We start from the raw sequence: 22,500 nt of genomic DNA on the forward strand, positions 1-22,500 counted from the left end.
TGAAGGAACATGCATGATACAGATGAGAGATGGATGAATAGATGGATGGATGGATTACCGAATGGATGGATGAATGACAGTCCATGCATGCGATGCACAAAGTAGAAAAAGTCTGCAGCGCTGACATGAAGAAACAGACAGAAAACACACGAGGGTTCGACGGATGGATAAATGGATGAAGTGAGTGTTCATACAAGAGATGTGTTCTCTTCAGGGATGCTCTACTCAGATGTCTTCTATACCTAAGCACTGGGCGGTTTGGTTTGGGTGTCGTCGTCTCCATACACCCTGTCTGTGTCTCTCATACTATTCATCTCAGTCTCTCTCTGTCTGGCTCTCTTTCTCTTGAATCACTCTCTCTGTGTTACGCGTCTACCGTCCCCTGTAGGCATAGACTCTCATAATCAATCACGTTTCCTCTTCAAACAGACAGGCTAGCCGGCTTAAAAAAAAACCTATTTACCTGCTTTACTCTCCCTCGTTCTCGCCATGCCCTCCACGAGTACGCTGTCTCCCCCCTTTCTCCCCCCTTTCACTCTCACAACCCTGTTTCCAGCTCCACACACACACACACACACACAAGTGCATGCACCCAATAAATGTGCAAGCATACATACGTGCATTGCACTCATAAATGTGAACGCACAGACGCACGTACGTGCACCCATGAATGTGCACATACACACGCACACATAACCTAAATTATACAGAGAGAGATAGAAACTCACTTTCAATCGTCCTTGCCTATCTCTAGCCTAGTCTCTCTCTCTCCTCTCTCTCTCTCTCTCTCTCTCTCTCTCTATCTCTCTGTGTCTCCCTTTCCCCCCTCCCCCTCTCTCTCTCTGTGTCCCCCTCTTCCTCCTCTTCCTCTCCCCCTCTCCCTCTCTCTCCCTCTCCCCCTCTCTCCCCTCTCTCCCTCTCTCCCCCTCTCTGTCTACCCTCGCCCAAACCACACACCATGGAACAACCCTTTACAGAGGTGAATATCAACTGACTTGAAGTCATTCTTGGATCCCTCTTTCTCCATCACACACACACACACACGCACGCACGCACGCACTCACCACACTCACACAGGGTGGGCAGTGGGTTTGACAGCTACAGGCTGTGGGATGCTTCACCAACTCTGTCTCTCTAAGTCCTGACAAGACGACACACAAAGACACACACACACACACACAGACACACACACACACACACACACACACACACATACACACACACACACACACACACACATACATAGACACGACAGACACACATAGACACACAGACAAAGACACACAGACAAAGACACAGACACACACACACACACACACACAGACACTGACAGACATACACACACACATAGACACACACACACAGACACACACACACACACACACACACACACACACACCCTATCTATAGCACTTCAGTTCGAACATACTGGGATTAAGTATCTTCGAAACATATACCTTTTAGAAGTTTTGAGTGTGCGCGCATGCGTGCGTGTGCGTGTGTGTGGTTGACCTATGTGTGTCCCGTCTGCGTGTCACAGGCAGCTCTGCCTGGACCTGGTGCCCCGGAGAGAGTTCAGCATGGTGGACCCCGACGAGATCAGCGTCACAGAGCTCTACAGACTGGTGAGTGACATCGTCATCATCGTGCCGCCCCCCTGTAGACATCATACGAGCTGCAGAAGCACACGGTTGGACTGTGTGTTCTTTAACTAACCACCGGCGGATGGGCCTCAGCCTCCTGTGGTTAGCTCTGATGTGTGTCTGTTTGTAACACTATATCTCGTTGGGGGGGATAGGATTGTGGCGTCAGATGTAGTCGACGTACTTTAACATACTATAATATCATATACTTCAGTGGATGAGAGTGGAAGTGCGCCACTCAATGTAAAAATGGTATGCAGTGACTAGATCCAATATGGTCGCCTCGCCTTTTTTTTGCTGTTTCCACACAAGGAACGTTTTTTCTAGCGATGCAATCATTCATTCAGGCTAAGTCCAGGTATTAGTCAGTACTCATAAGAGACCATTTCTAGTCGGTCGTACTATGGTGAAGGCTACAGATTATAGCCCTGCCCTGACCCCAGTGTACAGACACACAGAGGACAGAGATGGGTGCGCATGACGCACTGTCACTGTCCAACCGACCGCAATCTTGGGGAAACTACGTTTTCTTCAAGCATCTGACATGTGTGCCAATGATCTTGCTGTCAGCGTTTGTATCATGGCTAAATCGTCCCGACGCCAGTTTTGATTGTGGTGTCGGTGCTTCTCTGAGGAAAAATAAATGAAGCAGAGAGATGGTTAAACATCGAGTGATAAATTCGGTCAACAGACGGAGCATGGTGCCCTGAAGGGGTTTACAGTTGTTTACTGTAAAGTTTACAGTCAAAATGGTGAAGGGTTTACAGCTGCAAACCCTTCACCGTTTACTGACGGTAAGACGTCGTACATCCTGTTTATTAGAAAATGTAATACTTTCGAGCCGGTGGGGTTTTTTCTCATGAGGGGAAAACACTAGATTTTTCCCCAAGACCCCTTCCCCCATAGCCCTCACGCCCCAGCCCCCACCACCACCACCGACACCACTTCTCCCAGTTTCCCAGTGCTCCATTTGCTGTTACCCGTGGCAACCCAGGTTTTCTGCACTGGGGCGGTGTTGAGGATGGCGGAATGGACGCACGTGCGAGCGTGCACACACACAGACACAGACACCAACACATACGCACACACAGACACACACACACACTCACACACACACAAACACACATAGACACACGTCAGGCCTTCCCGTTGCAGTGGGAACATGAACTTCGTAATCAGTCTGTTGTGTTGTCGTTCCGTCTTAGGTGGCTCTGGTAGTCAAAACAAAGGGCATTTGGGCCCTAATAAAAGCCCTAATGTTCCACTATTAAGCACCCACCAAAGCACCACAAGTCCTCTATTAATGGAAGACAGGTAGAGGAAATGGCAATTACCACACACACACACACACACACACACACACACACACACACACACACACACACACACACACACACACAACACACACACACACACACACACACCCTCCCCCCAGCACACTATCGCCAACCCCGGCACTAAAATCACATTGTTATTTCTCGCTGGGGACAATGTGTTTCTTTCTCTACAGACACCAGCCAAACTTTGTCTGGCGTGTTATTGGCCTAATTGTACCAGAATGACGATAACCTTCACACACTTTCTCTTTGCGTGTGCGTTTTGGGGACCCTGCAGACTTTACTGCCCGCCAGTGTTCCCACAGTGGCGGCTCTGTGCTCGGCTAATTGGAAGAAAGGGGAACATGCGGCTGCGATTTTTATGGTTCTATTTGTTTCATCTCATTAACGGAGGGAACGTGTAAAGGGAGAAAACAGGATCCATTGCGACTTTCAGAAACAGAGAGGAGCGTTTGTGATTCAGCTCCAATCCCAGCCCCATGGGTGGGTGCAATGTGTTCACGGGGAACACTTAGATCGCCGTGTTTCGACGGAAACGGAGGCGGGCGCAGGTGTTCGTTTAATTCAATCGAATCGGCGGATTGAAGTGCAGAAAACAAATCGGATCGACTAATCTCTGATGTTTGTTTCAAGATGGCAGCACACATTAAAAAGTGCTTATTATCGTGCTTATTAAATTGCTCCACCAGGTGTAAAACCCTTGTATAGACGTGTGCACGTACCTACTTTGGTGTTTGAGCTGCACGCGTTTCAACCGAGCGTAACAGCCCTTAGAGATAAATTCCGATAAATAATATTCCCTACAGTTGAGAAGTGGTTCTGTGAGAATCTCCAGTGACTCCTGGCTAGGATTTAGTGTCGTTATATTCCACACATCTCTATCCGGGAGCAGCAGAGAAAAGGGCAGGCCAGAGTGCAGATCCCAGAGCAGTGTGTGATTGATTGCTCGAGTCTGAGCATAGTTGAACTTGCTTATCTTACGGTATCTCTAGAGGAGAAATAGCTTGGGAGATATTGCACATGCAAAGTACACTCCCAATCCTAAGAATAATGTACACGTGCACACCCACATGCACACAGACACACTAAATCTCACACTTCAAATATTATATAACTTAGGTTTCCCTCTGCAGCTTAAAACGGGGGATCAGAAGGGGGGCTTAGGATGTGAATTAGAAATCTGAGTTGAATAGCAGGGGAGAGAAAGACCGAGTGGGAGAGACACTGGGAGATGTGAAAGGGCTTGCGAAAGACCTGGAGGGGAGGGGGGGGAGGGGGGGGGGGGGAGAGAGAGAGAGAGAGAGAGAGAGAGAGAGAGAGAGAGAGAGAGAGAGAGAGAGAGAGAGAGAGAGAGAGAGAGAGAGAGAGAGAGAGAGAGAGAGGTACAGAGAGAGAGAGGTACAGAGAGAGAGAGGTACAGAGAGAGAGAGAGGACAGTAAGGCGGTCACCCTGCACCACATCACTTCGCTGACGTGCACAGAATACTACTGCGTGCACGCTCATCAAACGGTGGTGGGCCAACACACCAGGGGCGAAACACACACACACACACAGACACACACAAACACAGCCTACATGGCTGTGAGTTGCCATGGGTGCTGGCAGCTTATCCTCAAAGCTGTCACCCTCTTCACCTAGTGAGTCCAAGGCACTCGGAGCGGTGGTCCCCGCTGGGACGCTAAAACACCACACACGTACCATGTGTGATCTTTTTTTTCTTAGATTTTTTTCACACCAATTTATTTCCTGCAACACACTGCCATGAAAAGCATGTGCCCGGTGACTTGTGCTGTCTCCGGTTCACTGTGGGGACGGAGATGGATGATTATGTAACTTTTGTATAATGAGCATGTGAACCTTAAATCTCAGTAGTTAATTACAGAGTGAATTAGATCAGTGATTAGGGCTTTGGGGATCTTTGAAAACGTCTTGCAAGCATCTTAATGAGCTCTGTTGCCTCATATTAGCACGAAATAAATAAATATACGGACACCGAATAAATGTTATATATAAAAAATAGATGTTTACATAACCATTACATTTTTTGAGTTCACGCTTTTTTCGAAAGCGTCTCACAACGAGTGCATTCAACCATGAAGATCCATATCTCAAAAAGTGCAAGAAACATTTGAGTACATATAATTCATCAAATAGCTTGTGCTACCCATAAAGTAACAAGAGATAGAGAATTTATCTCATCACCTGGTGTGATCCAGGTCTTGTGACGGGAAGGAAGTACGGGGGGGCGGGGAGGGGTGGTAGTGAAGCTTTTCTCGGCCTTACAAAGTCTTGTCTTCCAACTCGGCCGCCTACAAAATAGTCTTGTGATGGAATTCCTTTGTCTTCGTGTGATGAATCCATCGCTTCAGAAGAAGGGGACTTGGGGGAGAGTCCCTGATTGCTCCATTGGCTCAAGACATGCTGAGTTAACCGCACCCCAGTTAATTGGTAGTGCAATGACTCTGATGGTGATGGCCTAGATATAGAAATGAGTTACCATTGATGGTTAAACAGAAAAAGAACAGGTTACACATCAATTAGGGACGATGGGTGCTCTCCTAAAGTTAGGGACCTTCCTAAACCTATTCTAAACTGTGTTAAGAATAAGTACTCTAAACGCTGCGCTGGTGATCAGATAATTCACCACAAACCTATGTGCATGTAGCCCTAGCTTGCACAAAGCTAGGCCATGAAATAATATGGCGGAATATAACAATAGGCTAACTGACCCTACCTGACACAGGGCCACTTACTAGCAGCAATGATTGAATCCAGTAAACCAAAGCAAAGCATTAAACGATAATAGACTGTAGACTACTAACACCACGACAAATATTTACAATTGTAATCAGTCTAGTGACACCGCTATAACTATTTACAATTGTAATCAGTCTAGTAACACCGCTATAACTATTTACAATTGTAATCAGTCTAGTAACACCGCTATAACTATTTACAATTGTAATCAGTCTAGTAACACCGCTATAACTATTTACAATTGTAATCAGTCTAGTAACACCGCTATAACTATTTACAATTGTAATCAGTCTAGTAACACCGCTATAACTATTTACAATTGTAATCAGTCTAGTAACACCACTATAACTATTTTCAATTGTAATCAGTCTAGTAACACCACTTCGTCGGTACACAATTAAACACAAATGTTGTTAAACTAATTCATCCAGACAGCGCCACGCCAAGCAGCGAACGACTGTAAATATAGTAAATATACCCTGCCTGCTCCAAGCCGTCGTCTGATGCAGTATATCTCCAGAAGTCTGAACGCAGACATATCCTGCCCCTTCCAGCCCACTGCCCTCCTTTCTCTCCTTCTTCCATGGGGGAGGACTGCCTGTTAAATCCCATCTCTATCTATAAAGCTACCTGCAGGGTGCCTTTGATCGGTACACCCAGTGACTCTGGGCGAGAGTCAGCAACCGTCACCCTTGCAGAAAAACCTATTACAATACAGCCATGTGCTGCAGTCCAGAGATACATGTGGGCAGCACACCTGTGTGTGTGTGTCTGTGTGTGTGTGTCTGTGTGTGTGTTATGGCCTATGAAGTGGGGTTGTGTGTGTGTGTGTGTGTGTGTGTGTGTGTGTGTGTGTGTGTGTTATGGCCTATGAAGTGGGGTTGTGTGTGTGTGTGTGTGTGTGTGTGTGTCTGTGTGTGTGTTATGGCCTATGAAGTGGGGCTGTGTGTGTGTGTGTGTGTGTGTGTGTGTGTGTGTGTGTGTGTGTCTGTGTGTGTGTGTAATGGCCTATGAAGTGGGGTTGTGTGTGTGTGTGTCTGTGTGTGTGTTATGGCCTATGAAGTGGGGCTGTCTGTGTGTGTGTGTGTGTGTGTGTGTGCGTTTGTGTGTGTGTGTGTGTGTGTGTGTGTGTGGGGGAGGCCTCATTCCGGGCATGTCATTCCGGGCATGTGGTTTGTTGTGTGGTAATATATGTCTTTTTTACATAGGTCGTCTATTTACATACACACACACACACACACACACACACACACACACACTTCCCGTTTCCTTCCTTCCTTCTGCTTAATGCAGGGTGAGATCTGGCAGCCGCGCCACTAGCCATCTGGTGTGTGGGTGAGTGTGTGTGTGCGTGTGTGTGTGTGTGTGTGTGTGTGTGTACCCCACCGCTGTGCTTAATTCTGCCAGCAGTACTTGTCTTTTGTGAATGTTGACAGCAGATTTGAATAATCCCTGTGTGTCATGGATACGGGTGCAAATGATTCGTGTGCGGCAGCGTATCGTCAGCAGACCTGCTGCTCGGCCGTCTGTAAACAGCCCTTAGGTTAACGCTGTGTGTCAGAGGGCCGTTGGCCCGCCACGGAGGGGCACACGCTGCACTTTCACTTCCTTGATTGTTGTCTAATATTTTTTTCGTTTTCTTCCAAAGCTCATGGTCATTGAAACAATTCCCATGTGTTTGATAGAGAGTGACAAGGAGGGCTGAAGCTGCAGTCTTTAAATCTAGCCTTTGAGTATAAACCTGCCCTTGATAATTATATTTCAATAACCAATTCATCATTGCGTGTGTTATCATGTGATTAAGCCTAGGTTTAAGTTATTCTTTGCTTTTTGGTTATTTTTGTTTATAATTCATGTATTTAAATGGAAGTCGCTATGCTTACTTTTTGAATTTCTCTTCCCTTCTCCTTCGTCTCCTCTCCCCTTTTGCTCTCCTCCTCCATACCTCTCCACCCCCCTTCTCCCACCCTCCTCCTCATTCTCCTACATCCTCCCCCCCCCCCCCCTCCTCGAACCTCCCCCCGTCCCCCCTCCTCTCGAACCTCCCCCCCCCCCCCCCCCCCCCCCCCCCAGATGGAGCACCGTCACCGTAAGAAGGACACCCCCGTGCCGGCCAGCACCCACCACCTCTTTGTCAACATGAAGAGCTTAATGGGCTCCAACCTGGGGGAGGAGCTAGAGGTCTTCTTCCACATCTATGACGGACGGGAGAACAAACCAATCAGGTAACACGAGGTCACGACACCTCATCTGTCACTCAGTAATCAGATTTGTGCTGGACGAGATATTCCGATCCGAGTGTCCGTTGTGGAAGGATATCTATAAATAAATATAATAGTTAATTGTTCAGTGGTTAACGGAAGACTACTCAAAGATATTTTATACAATATTTTATATAAAAATATTTATACATGAAATATTTTCATATGTCCAATATTTTATTCCATCGGTCTTGGCAACGTCTGCTACAATGTGTCATTTAAAGCCTTTCTGTCCCTCTCGGAATTTGGCAAGGAACTAGCCGCCATTTTTCCATTGACAGACTGGATATGTACCCAATCGGTTAAAAAGTGACAACACCAAGTCACTCCCCCCCCCCCCAGTCATCAAGTTCTGCTGATGTATCTTTATCTCATTGGAGAGAAGTTGTCTTCTCCTGCCACTGTTGACTGTGAGTCCCGGAGGAACATACACACTCTTTCCGTTCAGACTGTTGTCTTCGGGAGTTAGTACGTTTTGCAAATTGCTTTTGTTGAGCAAATTGCCTCATGCATATTCACGCATTTCTAATGTGCTACTTTATACCGAATGTGGCACAGACAAAACATTAAATTACTGTAGAAACAAATCTGTGAGCCCTCGAGCTGGGCACAGCTGGAGAGGACGAGAAATCACTTTCATTTCTTAGCCGTCGGACTGCAACTTTGAGTGTGAGTGTCTGTGTGTACGTGTGTGCGTGTGGCTGTTGTATCATGCCGTTAAATGCTGTGTGTCTGAGCTGTTAAATACATCACAGGGCTATAGCGGCGCAGTGTGCTTTTCCGGTAGCATGGAATGCAGAGGAAGAACAAGGCTGTGTTATTTTCTCCTTAAACCAGCGTCAGTGGAGTCCAAATAACACAGCGGTGACCTTGTAGTCTGCAGTTAAGTTACGCCACTGTGGTTCCTGTAAGGCATGTCACGGGCACACACACACATGGACACACGCGCACGGACGGACGTACACACACAAACACACGCATGTACACACACACACACACGCGCGCGCGTGCATGCAAGTCGGCAATGACCACCACACACACAGCTGTAATTGGAGTCGAAAACACTCAAAGCAGTCCACACAGGCATGCACACACATACACACACACACACACACACACACACACACACACACACACACACACACACACACACACACACACACACACACACACACACACACACACACACACGCACGGACACACTGACGCACACACAGTTGTAAATGGAGTTGTAAAAAAACATATCCTGACACTTAAAGCAATACACACGCACACATGTAAGTGGGGCGTGGGCCAGAAAGGAATCTGTGTCCCTCCATTTTACACCCCCTTTTTCATCCGGCGACACCAGCTGCCCCTGAGCTTCATTAAATCCACCGTCCTCTGTCATTACCCGTTTTATGTAGATGATACGGACTTGATGAAAAGCTCCCTTCGTTCGGTCAGCTTAGACTCTTAGTTTGACGGTCGCCTTGGAGGGTATGATTCAGGCCTGGGAATAAATGACGGCAACACATAGAACAGAGTAGAACATGACGCACTAGATTGTTTGATCTTTCCCTCCATGAGGTGGTTTGAAAACAAGACTTTTAAAAATAAATGTGTGATGAGAACGTGGGGGGTGAATCATTCAGGGACAAAGTAATCATCGGTTAGAATCACGGTCGTCGCATTCGGAAGGTGTGAGGGACCCTGTTGGGTTCCTGAGGAGTTGGTATTTTGGTATTGCTCAACGGCACTTCAGCATTGCTGTTGTTCGCTTTGAAGGGCCTTTAACAAACACTGCAGTCGTCTTCATGTTAGATCTTTAATCAGGTGTAATTGCGTCTTGTCAGGCTATAGGGCAAGCATTGAATGGAACTCTCATTTAATTGAGAGTTAATTAATAAAAGGTCTCCTGTATCTATATTGCACCCTCAACTGTTTTGCTGAAAGAGAAACAGAGAGAAAACGAGTGTGTTTTGTGCGTTTCTATTTTAAGCTCCGGTGTGAGTCCGTCTGCCTCGTGTTGATGATGCGTGAACTGGAGTGTGTCGGAGACAGCATGACACGAATACACAAACACACACACTTGGAAACAGGGAGAAGGTCTCTATTTAATAGCGTTCTTCTGACTCTTACCTCTCTTGCGCTCGCTCTTTCTCTCTCTCTCTCTGGCTCTCCCCCGCTCTCTCTCTCACTCTCTCCCTCTCTCGTCACTAATTATATAGCAGATCTTTATTCCGTTGTCCCCGTTTGTCTCAAAGTGAGCGATTTGCATCCATCGCTATAGGTGAGGGCTGAAGGTTTTTTCTCTTCCTGTATTTCGGTCCAACTCTTTCTGCCTGCCTCTATTTCTCTTTTATCCACTTTTAAGTTTAATCGTCGAAGACCTAAGCCCTTAGGGCCTTAATCGACAACTAAAGATACAAATTTAGCCCAACTCGCGTAGCCTCGCGTGATATGCACTTTTCAACAGATATTTTTATGCATATATATGAGCACTTATTATCAGGGTCATCATTATTTATGCTAAGAATCAAATATTCAACTTGTTCTATAGCTATTGAGAGAATGAGCGAGAAATAAAGTCTATTCCAGTCCTCATTTTCCACATCCCTTTTTTTTTAGCTAATTTTGGTTAATTATTTTCACACCAGATGTGAGGATAGAGTGTGTGTTTTTGTGTATGTCCATTTGTGTGTGTTTGTGTGTGTCTAATTGGCACACTTTTCAGCCACTTCAGAGGTCTTAGATGGGAATCTGCTAACGGCAGGCTACCAAAGATGTCCCTCTCAACACACACACAGACACACACAGACACACACGCACACACACACACACGCCCGAACACAATGCCACCGACATTGAAAGCCACAATCAAATGGCTCCCTGCCAGGTAATTGTGTGTGTGTGTGTTTGTGTGTGTGTGACAACAGATGGATGTCTGACCCGCTATCTCTGTTCCGAGCAGCACAGTCAATGCCTATTCAGGACGGTCTTTGTATGCCCTCTCTTGCTTACTCTCTCCTCTTCCTCCCCTCCCCTCCCCATTCTCTCTCTCTCTCTCTGTCTCTGTCTCTCTCTCAAACACAACCTCTCCAATGTACCACTTTACCATTAGACACACACACTCCCACACCTTACACACAACACCAAAGTCTCTTTCTCACACGCTCGCTATCTCTCTCTCTCACTCATTCCTTCACTCACTAACTCTCACACACACACACACACACACACACACACACACACACACACACACACACACACACACACACACACTGATACTTCCAGGAAGCAGCCTCTCTTTTTGTGTGTGTCGGTGTGTGCGTCTGGGTATGGTTAGGCGTGCAGGTTGCACTGCAAGGTGTGCTTTCCTGTCATGATGGGAAATGCGCCAGGCTGACACTGAGGCAAGCCACCGTGCCTTCATGTGGTGGATGCTGTATGTGTGCCTATGGTCTTTCTATCGCACAGGGTCTTTTTGGGGCAATGCACACACGCATACACACGGATACGCACGCACACACAAACACACACACACACAGGAACCCATGCACATGCAAAATCACACGCTATTGTTTCCTTTGAAACAGCATTGTGAGTGCAGTACAACCCAATCTACCATGATCTGCTTTGTAATCTCTGTGGCATAAACCAATTTATCGCAAATACACCATCTAGAATGAAGTTATTACATCAAATACAGTACTTATGAGTATGACACATATCCCTACATGTGTAGTGTAAGATAGACAGCGATATGTTCGAACAGGACTATGCGTCGCTTCAACTCTGTTGGAACAAACCTCTTCATGCCAGTTGAGCATATAGCCCAACCTGCTCGCGTATGCAGCAACCATTTAGCAGACACTTGTGGTTTAAAGGGTTAAGGTGTTAGGGCATCTCGCTCAGGGATGCCTGCAGGCTAAGCGGCAGACATTAGCGCTCAAGCCCAGTACCTTGTGGCTGGGCGTGGAACATCGTTGGCCACCACACCTCCAGCTGCTGTGTATATTCGTTATGGATTCGGAGGTTTCGCATGAGGATCATCTGGCTGCTCTCTCTCTCTCTCTCTCTCTCGCTCGCTCGCTCGCTCGCTCGCTCTCTCTCTCTCTCTCTCTCTCTCTCTCTCTCTCTCTCTCTCTCTCTCTCTCTCTCTCTCTCTCTCTCTCTCTCTCTCTCTCTCTCTCCTCTCTCTCTCTACATTATAATGAGAATATTGAAAAACGTTTTTTTTATCTTTTTTTATAGAACCGTGAGTGGAGGAAGAGCCGAGTGGCTCTCTTGACCCTCTCTTAAGGAGCTTCTTATCACAGCTTGGAAACCCTCTCATGCATGCATTAAATTACACTCCACTTATATATCCACCTCAGGTTGTCGTGGTGTGTGTGTGTGTGTGTGTGTGTGATACGAACTGCTTTATCTACCCAGAATCACAAGGTGGGACTCTCTCTCTCTCTCTCTCTCTCTGCATACTAACTCGCCATCTCGCCGTCAGAAGAGCACCGCGCCTCACGGCAGGGGGGGGGGGGGGGGGGGAACGGCAAACAGGAAGTGCAGTTGGCTGCATGCCGAGAGCCTACAGATAGAGAGGGAGAGGGAGAGAGAGATGGAGAGAAGGGGGAGAGAGAAGGGGGAGACGGATAGAGAGAATATAAAGGAGAGAGAGAAGGGGGGGGGGAGAGAGGGGAAAGCCGACCATTCATGTTATGCTAATGAGGGGGTTGTGATAGAGAGAGATATGGTCCCACCGGGGGAGTGTGTGTGTGTGTGTGTGTGTGTGTGTGTGTGTGTGTGTGTGTGTGTGTGTGGGTGGGGGGGGTTGGTATGGATAGCGAGACACTGGTCTGCTCTCAGCCCTGGAGATGGGCATACTGCAGCTGGGAGGGGAGATGAGTAGCATGGGGGGGGCGTGGTTAGCCTGTGTGTGTGTGTGCATGCATGTGTGTGCGTGCATGTGGGTGTGTGTGTCTGTGTGCATTTGTGTGTGTGTGCGTGCAATGTGGAAGTCTGTGTGTGTGTGTGTGTGTGTGTGTGTGTGTATGCGTGTGTGTGTGTGTGCGCATCAACGTGAACCACACTGGATGGGAATGTAAGAAATGACAGGACAGCAACGAGCACAATGGAAAGAAACAGAAAGACAGGAAAGGCAGAAGCCCCTTGTGGGTCCGTGAGTGAAAGAATGGTTCGGGGACACTATTGTGACTCTCACTGCATCGGAATCTGTGTCCACGCCACACCAGACACCCGGCACTCACCTCGAATAACACATTAATCCCGGTGATATAAGCCCGGTTATCCACCGACGACGTTCACAAGACATGCGCCGTTTGCACAATGGCCATGGTTTATCGCTGAGACTGCTTTGTGGCGCACAATGCAACAACAACCTTGTCATCGCCCCAAATCCTTCGCAGTACACCAGCGATTAAGAGCCCCTTCCTCTCCTCTCTCTTATTGTGGATCAACACGCACAAAAGACAGACGCGCCGCTTGTCCCCAAACTGTACGGAGCCTTTGTCCCCGGAGGACCCTAATAGCGCCGTCTCCCTTTGTCCCCTCCTTTGTCCTCCCGCTGCAGGTGACGCCGTGCGACGCTCTTAAGTCGGAAGCGCTCGCCGCAAATCTCGTACAAATTTGGCGCGCCTTTTTTTTTTTCTTCTGTCGTTGGATGAATGGGAAGCGTCCCGGGTTCTCCACCGCACGCCGATGCCAGCGCCGGGTGGGGGGGAGGGGCTGTCGGGTGGGGGGGTGGGGGGGTGGGGGGGGGTGGGGGGGGGGGGGGGGGGGAGTAGCTCTTTGTCATCCCCGGTTCCTTTACAAGGTTTTTCTCCGCTGCTTATCGGGCGAGTGTGAAAGTCACCTAACGGGATTAGCGGCGGCGGTGGCGGCGTTCGCTCGCCAGCTCGGATGAGACACGCCCAGCGGGGGGGCCACGACGGCGGGTGCTGTTCTGGGCACACAATGTTTTTTGGGGTGTGTGTGTGTGTGTGTGTGTGTGTGCGTGCGTGCGTGTGTGTGTGAGAGAGATGGAGAGAGGGCCAGAGAAGGGGAAATGGAGGAAAAAAAAAACTACAAAGGGAGTGAATAGACTTTGACCACAACATGACCTACACCATTCCCCATCTGAGCTGAAGGCCTTTCAGATCAGAGCTGCTTTGATTCGAGAGGCTTTTGGACACTTTTTTTCCACAGAAAGGATTTCATTTTATAAAGCTCACCCTGGTGTGTTCAAAGTTCAGGCTCATTTTTTTCGTCCCTAGTCCCTGGACGGGCGGCGAGCTGATAACCGATTCAATCATTAAACTGGCCTTACAGATGCATTGCATGCATAGGACACGGACACCGGAAGAGAGTTAGGGTTTACACAGTCCCATGGTGGTGGTATCGTTTCTTAGGTGTTCGGGTCCATCCTTGAGATGATCTTTCGGAAAAATAACCGGAATTTATTCTAGCCTAGGGGTTTGATTGAATCACGTGCAATTCTGGTTGAAGATGGATTATGAAAGTGTTATATAATCAGGATGGGTGAATTTGAGGCATAAATTGTAGTTTGAGTACTTTCGAGTTGATTTTGTGACAAGGGAAGCGTTATATAAATGCTTGTCTACTTTTTCATCCACTCAGTCTCCAAACTAAACTCCAACTCTCACTCTCTACTTGCAAAATGTGTGGGATGCTTGCGGAATAATGATACATTCACTCTGAAGTGGATTAAATCAAAACCTATCCATAGCGGTTGAAAAGAAAAAGGCATCAAAATGGCTTCCTTCAACTGTAAACGATAATCAACATTGAGTCTGGGTTTGTTTGTTTCAAACTCTGCCACCACGTTTTTGCTCATTCGGTATTCTATTTTTGATCTTTACCAATCAACGCCATCCTCATTTGACTTTGTGCTTGGTGTCACTCTTCGCCGTGTGTCTCTTCGCTGAGCAACGGGGATCTGGGTTAGCATGTCTCTCTCGGATCGCTCTTCTCTCCCCCAGCGAGCCCCCAACCTCATCAATATTAGATTCAGTCGATGACAAGCACACCGTGGTTTGAGTGTGCTGTCAGAAACGAGGCTAAAAGGGCTTTGTTGGGGGTTCGGTTTTTGTTTTGTTGTTTTTGGTTATTTTGTCGCTTCTTTTATCTGGGTAAAATCATTTTTTATTCATATCTGTTGGGCTAACCCCTCGTTTTGCAATTCTATTATTTAGTCAATCGCCCTATTTCTCTATCTCCCTTCGCAGCGTTTCCGGTTGGTTATTGTCTTCAAAGTATTCCGGTTTGCAGGCGTGTGCCTGAGCTTCAAACTTTGATGATTTTATCAGTTTCCTATAAATGTCTAACTCTGTCTTGATCAAATGGTATTGTATGGTTTCCCTGACTGTTCTCTCTCCTTCACCTTCTCTCTATACCTCTCTGTTTGCCCTTTTCTTCTTCTCTATCTCTCTTCCTCTCCTTCTCTCTCCCTCTCTCTTCCTCTCTGTTTCTCCTTCTCCTTCCCTCTCTCTTCCTCTCCCTCTCTCCTTCTCTCGTGTCTCCCTCTCTCCTTCCCTCTCTCTTCCTCTGTTTCTCCTTCTCTCCTTCTCCTTCCCTCTCTCTTCCTCTCTTTCTATTCTTCTCTCTCTCTCTTTCTCTCTCTCGCTCTTCCTCTCCTTCTCTCCTTCGCTCTCTCCTTCTCTCCCTCTCTCCCCCTCTCCTCTCCAGTGAGCGGTTCTTTGTGAGACTCAATAAGACCGGAGTGCCCAAGTCCCCGGAGAAGACGGAGAGACAATGCACTCTTTTTGTGGTGAGACGAGCTGCCCGCACACACGTGTGTTTGTGTTGATGCGTGAACTTGTTAAAAAGACGTGTGAAACGACAGCATATATAAAGCATAAACACTCCGTGAACGCACGCACAACATTGCACAGACAACAAAACCGCACACAAAGCCAACGACTACTTCTGGACACGCATCATTTTGTTTGGATTAGCTTTTCTCCTGTTTAACTCTAAAGTGGGAGTTTGTCGTGTGACTACAGTGTTATTGTGTCTGATGAGTCTTCTCTGGTGCCTTCTCACACCACCAGGATCTGGGCAGCAGCGACCTGAGGAAAGATGTTTACATTGTGGTGCACATCGTCAGAATAGGTGAGATTGTTTTTGTGTGTGCATGCTTGCATTAAAGTTGCATATATGTGTGTGTGCGTTTCTTTGTGTTCGTGTGTTATTTTATGTGTGTATGTGTGTGTGCGCGCGCGTGCGTGCGCGTCTTTGCGTATGTGTGTTTGGATGTGTGTGTTTTAACATGTGTGTGCCTGTGTGTGCTTGTGTGTGTATCTGTGTGTGTGTGTGCCTGTGTGTGTGTGTGTGTTTTAACATTTGTGTGTGTGTGTGTGTGTGTGTGTGTGTGCAGGGAGGATGGGCACGGGGGAGAAGAAGAGCCTCTGCAGTGTTCAGTACCGCCGACCGTTCGGCTGCGCCGTGGTCAGCATCGCAGACCTGCTCACCGCCGACTCTAAAGACGACCACCTGCTCAAAGTCTACTCGTGAGTCCCAAGCCCTGGTTCAGACGGTCTTGAGGCAGACGTTGGATGCTATGGGAGTTCGTTCCTGCAACATTGACGTTATTGCGTTACAATCAACGGAACAGCAAAAATTATGAAAGATTACTAAAATAACATGCATAGAAACATAGACTGAATATATAAAAAAAAAAAAATCAGTTTCTGCAAAATTGAGTTTTATTATTACTCCGTGTCACATTTGTATCATGTGTCATTTGTGTCGTCGCACACTGAGTTATGGAGAACCACAGTGTAATGTGTACATGCTTCATCATGAATGACTGGCTTGTGTGTGTCCACCCGGCAGGTGTACCACGGAGAGCGAGTGGCACCAGATCCACGAGAACCTCATCAAGAAGGCCAGCTCCAGATACAACCTGTCTGGCTCCAACACCGGTACGCACGCCGCCATTTTGTCTCCTGTCTGTGTACTGCTGCCATCTGTGCCACAAAGATAACGGCTTTTTTAGAAGAACGTAGCCGTTTAGCGAAATACCAAAATACTGTTTATGCAGTGTCATATTGTTCAACTCAAACGCAGCACACGCATTTCGATTTATATGTTAAAATGTCTGCTTGTTGCTTTTCTTTTGTGCTTTGTTGTTTTGTTTACTGTTGTATTTTTCTGATTGGCTGATGGACTAGACCACTTCAGGTTTGATTCCGTAGAAGGGGCAAAATTGCCTCGGATTAATCATCTCTCAATTGCATATCAACAGTAATAGAGGCGTGTACTCTAGACAAGGAGAAGCGATACACATTCTAATGCTCCCGTTCAACACGTGGGTCTAGTGTCTTCCTCTTCCGCAACACAACAAACGATCAAAGCGGTCCACCTGCTGCGAATCATCTCCGGCACGGCGAACGTTGTCAGCCGCATCTACAGGCATACGCCCCCCCCCCCCCGCGGAAAGAAAGAATTGTAGTACTAATTCGCTTCCAACGTGTTTTGTGAAACACTGCCTCCTCCAACCTGCTGGAGGCCTGTTGTTCCTGACAGCGCGGCGGCGACTCCCGACTGTTGTGTTCTTAACCAGTCGCACAACAAAACCGCTCTGTCGGTGTTCATCATTGTTTCCCCGGGAACTCCCCGACGGCTTCATAACCCATAAACTGCACTGCGTTGCGTTTTTTTGGCACGGGGAAGAGAAACGACAAAATGAAAGGGAGAAGAGAAGAGGGAGGGGAGCATCGGAGCCAGGGAGGAATACAAATCAAACTTTGGCACTGATCCACTGAATAAGCTCCTTGGTACACACACACACACACACACACACACACACACACACACCAAGACACACACAGAGACCCCACAGACACAGCCACACACACAAACGCACGCACGCACGCACACACCCTCTCTTAGAAAACCAAATAATTACTTGAGGCGACGCACAACTCGAGAATATTAAATAATCATGGATAATCTTGGGAGAATGCGGGTGGGGGGGGGGGATGGAGGAGAGCGGTAATTACATCTCCAGACAAAGAATCATTTAGCGGTCTCTTCACGCCACAGCGCTTTAATGGAGGATCACAATGTGGCATCGCGCACGCTCGGCCCCCAATCCAATATGGGGCGAGAAACTCTTGGATTGGGAGATTTTTGCCACACATCTCTCTGCATAGATGGTCTGATTAAGGAGGGGGAGCGCGAGGGAGACGGGGAAAGAGAGGGGATGGAGGGAAAATCACTATGAGGGCCTGAGTCTTCTTCTATTGTTCCCGATGAGTAGAGGGCGCACGCAGAAGCATGCAGAATCCCAGAGATGAAACGCTGCCACTGGCGTATTTTTTTCAGAGGGTGCCGACTTTTTGATGAGGCCGCTTTGAGCGCATTGAGTTGAAAACATCTGAACTTTCCCGAAATGCACTTGTATTGTCACGGCCACTCCTTTACAGGCAGACAGTCGCATGTCAGTGGGGGCGGGACTCGTCACCCCTGTAATCAAGACGATGGACGAGAGGCGTGTTTGGTTTGCGTCTGCTCAATGCAGAGCTTCACAACATGTCCGACAGATACCGTCAAAACACTTGGAGGGGATGTGTCCCCTCCAATATTGGAGAAAGGCGCATTTGTCCCACCTAAAAATTATACCAGGGGGAGAAAAATATTTTATTTTATTTTGAAAGCGCAACACAGCGTCTTGTCACCGCTTCTTATTCTAAAAAACTGGATGATTGAGCGTGCAATTAAAGAATTGATTTGATATTAATCAGTTCATTACTGCCATTCAAAATGTGTTTTCCTTTACATTTACAAATGTATCTTTTTTAGTAGAATAAAATATATTTGTGAATTTTTTCAGTGTAGTTAATTTATGACATATTTCTGTTCAAACCATTAACGGATCTGTCAGGTTTCCGATATGTGTCCCCCCCATTGTTAAACTCATTCCTACGCCCCTGCTTCTAAATATAATATAAATATAGCTAAAAGCAACGGGGAGACGCTAGTCGTTCACACGACAGCTGTGAACACTGGCTCTGAGAAACAGACAGAGAGCTGGCTCTGGATGAATTGCACGGTAAAACAAGGTAACCGAAGCAACGGAAGGGCAGGAAGACAAACTGACAGATCCCCGCATCGTCACCCGGAGATGAACAGTAAACCAAACGCAGGGCCACAGTATCTCAAAATGCAATCCCACATAAAAAAATAAATTGATGACGCTTCTTCTCATAACACCCATGTTCTCGACTTTTCCTGCCTTTAGCTGCCATTTTGTCTGAGATAACACGCTAACGCCATGCCATCAGATTTTACAAGGCTACTTTGAGCAAAACGCATAATGGATGTTAGCTGCTTAGTGCTTACGTCTCGGTCTATGACATTGCTGATACTGTGTTGAATGTTTTTATGTTGCCGAGTACTGCGGTGTGCTTTATAATTTGAACAGTGATTATCCTCGCCGGAGAACATTAAGATGACTGAGCTGGCTCAGATGGGATTATACAGTATTATGGTCTGCCTTGACGGTTGGTTAAGGCGATATTACCGGTAGATCCGTCAACATTATTGTCAAGGTGTTTATACTGTTATGATGTGGAGCGCCCAGGAATGTGCAACTGAAAGTCAGCGAGAAACAGCCAAGATTTCAATGCTTCTACCGCAAGCTTTTTGCAGAGGCATAACTGTGAGCGGTCATGCCGACCAACAGTGTGTCATAAGGAACTGTCTAAATATTTTGCAGAATTGTGCATTCCGATAAATACCAGGATTTATATCCATGTAAAGAGGCATCTCTTTCACCGGTGAATGGGTTTGTTTGGATGAAGATTCAACTAATTGAATGTGGGTGGGCAAATTGTTGTTGGGCTCTCAGAAAATCTATATTTTAACAATGAACACACACTCACACGACGCACGCAATGATACGCACACACACACACACACACACACATACACACACACACACATACACAAACGATTATGTAATTTCATTGGAAATAGCTCTAAAGCAGGGGGGGGGGGGGGCTTGCTCAGAGCTTTGGCTACACTGAGCTTCTCTATTAAGAGCCTCTACAATGTTCCCCATCATGCACCTGTCTGCCGGTGATATTAAGCGTGGATTGCTCTGTATTGATCTGGTGTTTATATTATATCTTTTTTAGAGAACAGTGCTCCGAGTCCCTACAGCGAACTTTGCCACCAGTTTTGTTGAAGTTTCCACCCACCTCCCTCTCCTACCAACGTTGTTTTGCTGTTTCGTGTCTTCGCATTGAGTTGATCTTGTTCTCAGCCCATCTGTGTGGTGCTACTGGATAAAGCAGCGCTGTGTAACTCTGATTGATTCACTTGATGACTCACATCATCATTCCGGCACCGAACAGATGTGACGTGGGGGCACAAATGATGAAAATAAGAACAACATTCCTTACAGAATCAGTATTCACACCATAACATCATTTGTGAGTGTGGTTGTGTGTGTGTGTGTGTGTGTGTGTGTGTGTGTGTGTGTGTGTGTGTGTGTGTGTGTGTGTGTGTGTGTTAGTGTGTGTGAATCCCACTGATGCAAGCACAGACACCCAAAACAAGAAGTGTTCATGAGGACATGTATTTATGAGGAGTTTTACGGTAGGAGGTCTCGATTTGACAGTAACTCCAACTGCTTTAGAGTGTCAAACAAGCGTCTTTAAGTTTAAATTAACCACCTGTTTCAGCACGAATTCGAACACTAAGAGATTCAAAAAAGAGGTTTGGGCTAGGAGTTCTTTGAAGAAGTCTTATCCCAACATTTACAACACACGCTAACTTTGTGATACTTTGTTTTTAAGCTACTACCTCCACGGTTTATGAGCCTCATAAGGAGTGGCGTTATACTATAGAGCCCGAGAAGCTTAGCCCTCTCTCAGAAGTGGCCATCAATATCAGGGTGCCTCAGAAAAGGCTGTTTGATGTCAAGGAAAGACCACAACTTCAGTGCAGATCAGAGTAGAACGTTCACAAACAGGTTGGCTTAAGTTGTTCTCTTGCTCTCTTGTACACCTGTTCTCTTAATGGCAGTCCTATTATAGTTAAAGCGACAAAGTGGCATAATGGGAGGATCATTTAAGGGAAAGAGCGAGAGCGGGAAAGAGAAAGACAACTTACAGGTGAGGCTGGGTACAATAAGAGCATAGAGAAATCTGGAAACCGTCTATTATTCAAGCTTCTCAATTCATTACACACGGCTACTTTCATGAGAACAATGGACATAGAGTGGTCATCTAAAGTGAGCTGTCTGTTTCAGTCAGAGTAGTTGTGTGTGTGTGTGCGTGCGTGGGTGCGTGCACAATGTTTGCAACTGCCTCGTTGCAAACATTGTGTCCATATGTTTACATGTAGGTGTTATACATGAATGTATGACAGGATGTAACACATTCATGCCAGAGCATTGTTATGTTTTTGGTGTAGATGTGGTTTTCTTTTGTGTGAGCTCTGAGTATAGGGGGCATGATGTATGTTTGTGTGTGTGTAAGGGTTTGCATTTGCGTTTATCTGTGAGCTTGTCATTGTGTGTGTGTGTGTGTGTGTGTGTGTGTGTGTGTGTATGTGTGTGCGTGTGTGCATGCGTGCGTGTGTGTGTGGCCTCGCTCCACGGCACTTCCTCCAAGTGATCCTGGCGGTGAGCCAGAAGTTACACATTAGCAACCAATTAGCCTAACAGAAATCAGCACACTGCCATTCACACACACACACACACAAACACACACACACACACACACACACACACACACACACACACACACACACACACACACACACACACACACACACATAGACAACTAAACACACACACACACACACACTGGCCCAACTGCTATGGAAATTACCAAAGATGGAGGGCGAGAGAGACATATAGAGTGGGGGAGAGACATATAGAGGGGGGGAGAGACATATAACGGGGGAGGGACACATATAGAGGGGGAGAGAGACATAAAAAGGGGGAGAGATACGTATAACGGGGGAGAGAGACATATAGAGGGGAAGAGAGACATAAAGAGGGGGAGGGAGACTTAAAGAGGGGGAGAGAGACATAAAGAGGGGGAGAGAGACATAAAGAGGGGGAGAGAGACGTATAGAGGGGGAGAGATTTACATAGAAGAGAGAGACGTACAGAGTGGGAGATACATAATGAGGGGTAGAAAGTGGGGGTGAGAGGTAATTTGGAGAGGGAGTTAGAAAAATAGAGAGTGAGCGTAGAAAGGTTTGCGAAATTGAGGTCACAAGAGAGAAAATGAGGATTAGAGATGAAGTAATAGGTTTTTGAAACTTGTAATACTAATGCTGCTCCGTGCAAGCGTTTGGTTCAGTCGGTGGCGATTATTCAGTCGCCTCCACCGTACAAGTGTAGGCAGGGTTTGACTCATCGTCCAAACATTTTAGCGCATTTTATTCAGGCTGAATATGTGTTTGCTGTTAGGGGTTCTCTGAGGACGGTGAGGGAAAAAGGTTGAGTTAAAGATAAGGGGTTGGGGAGGGCCACATACGCAGAA

The 22,500-nt window shown here is 46.9% G+C and overlaps 1 protein-coding gene across 1 annotated transcript in view; it reads left to right on the forward strand.

Moving 5' to 3' along the window:
• Positions 1 to 22,500, forward strand: part of dock4b (dedicator of cytokinesis 4b) — a gene marked incomplete at its 5' end in the record, with an annotated part of 122,481 nt that overhangs the window by 25,503 nt on the left and 74,478 nt on the right. Inside the window, 6 exon segments of the mRNA XM_079755965.1 lie at positions 1,541 to 1,625; positions 7,812 to 7,963; positions 15,680 to 15,761; positions 16,045 to 16,105; positions 16,371 to 16,503; positions 16,829 to 16,917. Coding sequence (XP_079612091.1) covers positions 1,541 to 1,625; positions 7,812 to 7,963; positions 15,680 to 15,761; positions 16,045 to 16,105; positions 16,371 to 16,503; positions 16,829 to 16,917 — 602 coding nt within the window.

Source organism: Pollachius pollachius, assembly GCF_949987615.1.
Source record: "Pollachius pollachius genome assembly, chromosome: 18".
In the NCBI taxonomy this organism is placed as follows: domain Eukaryota; kingdom Metazoa; phylum Chordata; class Actinopteri; order Gadiformes; family Gadidae; genus Pollachius; species Pollachius pollachius.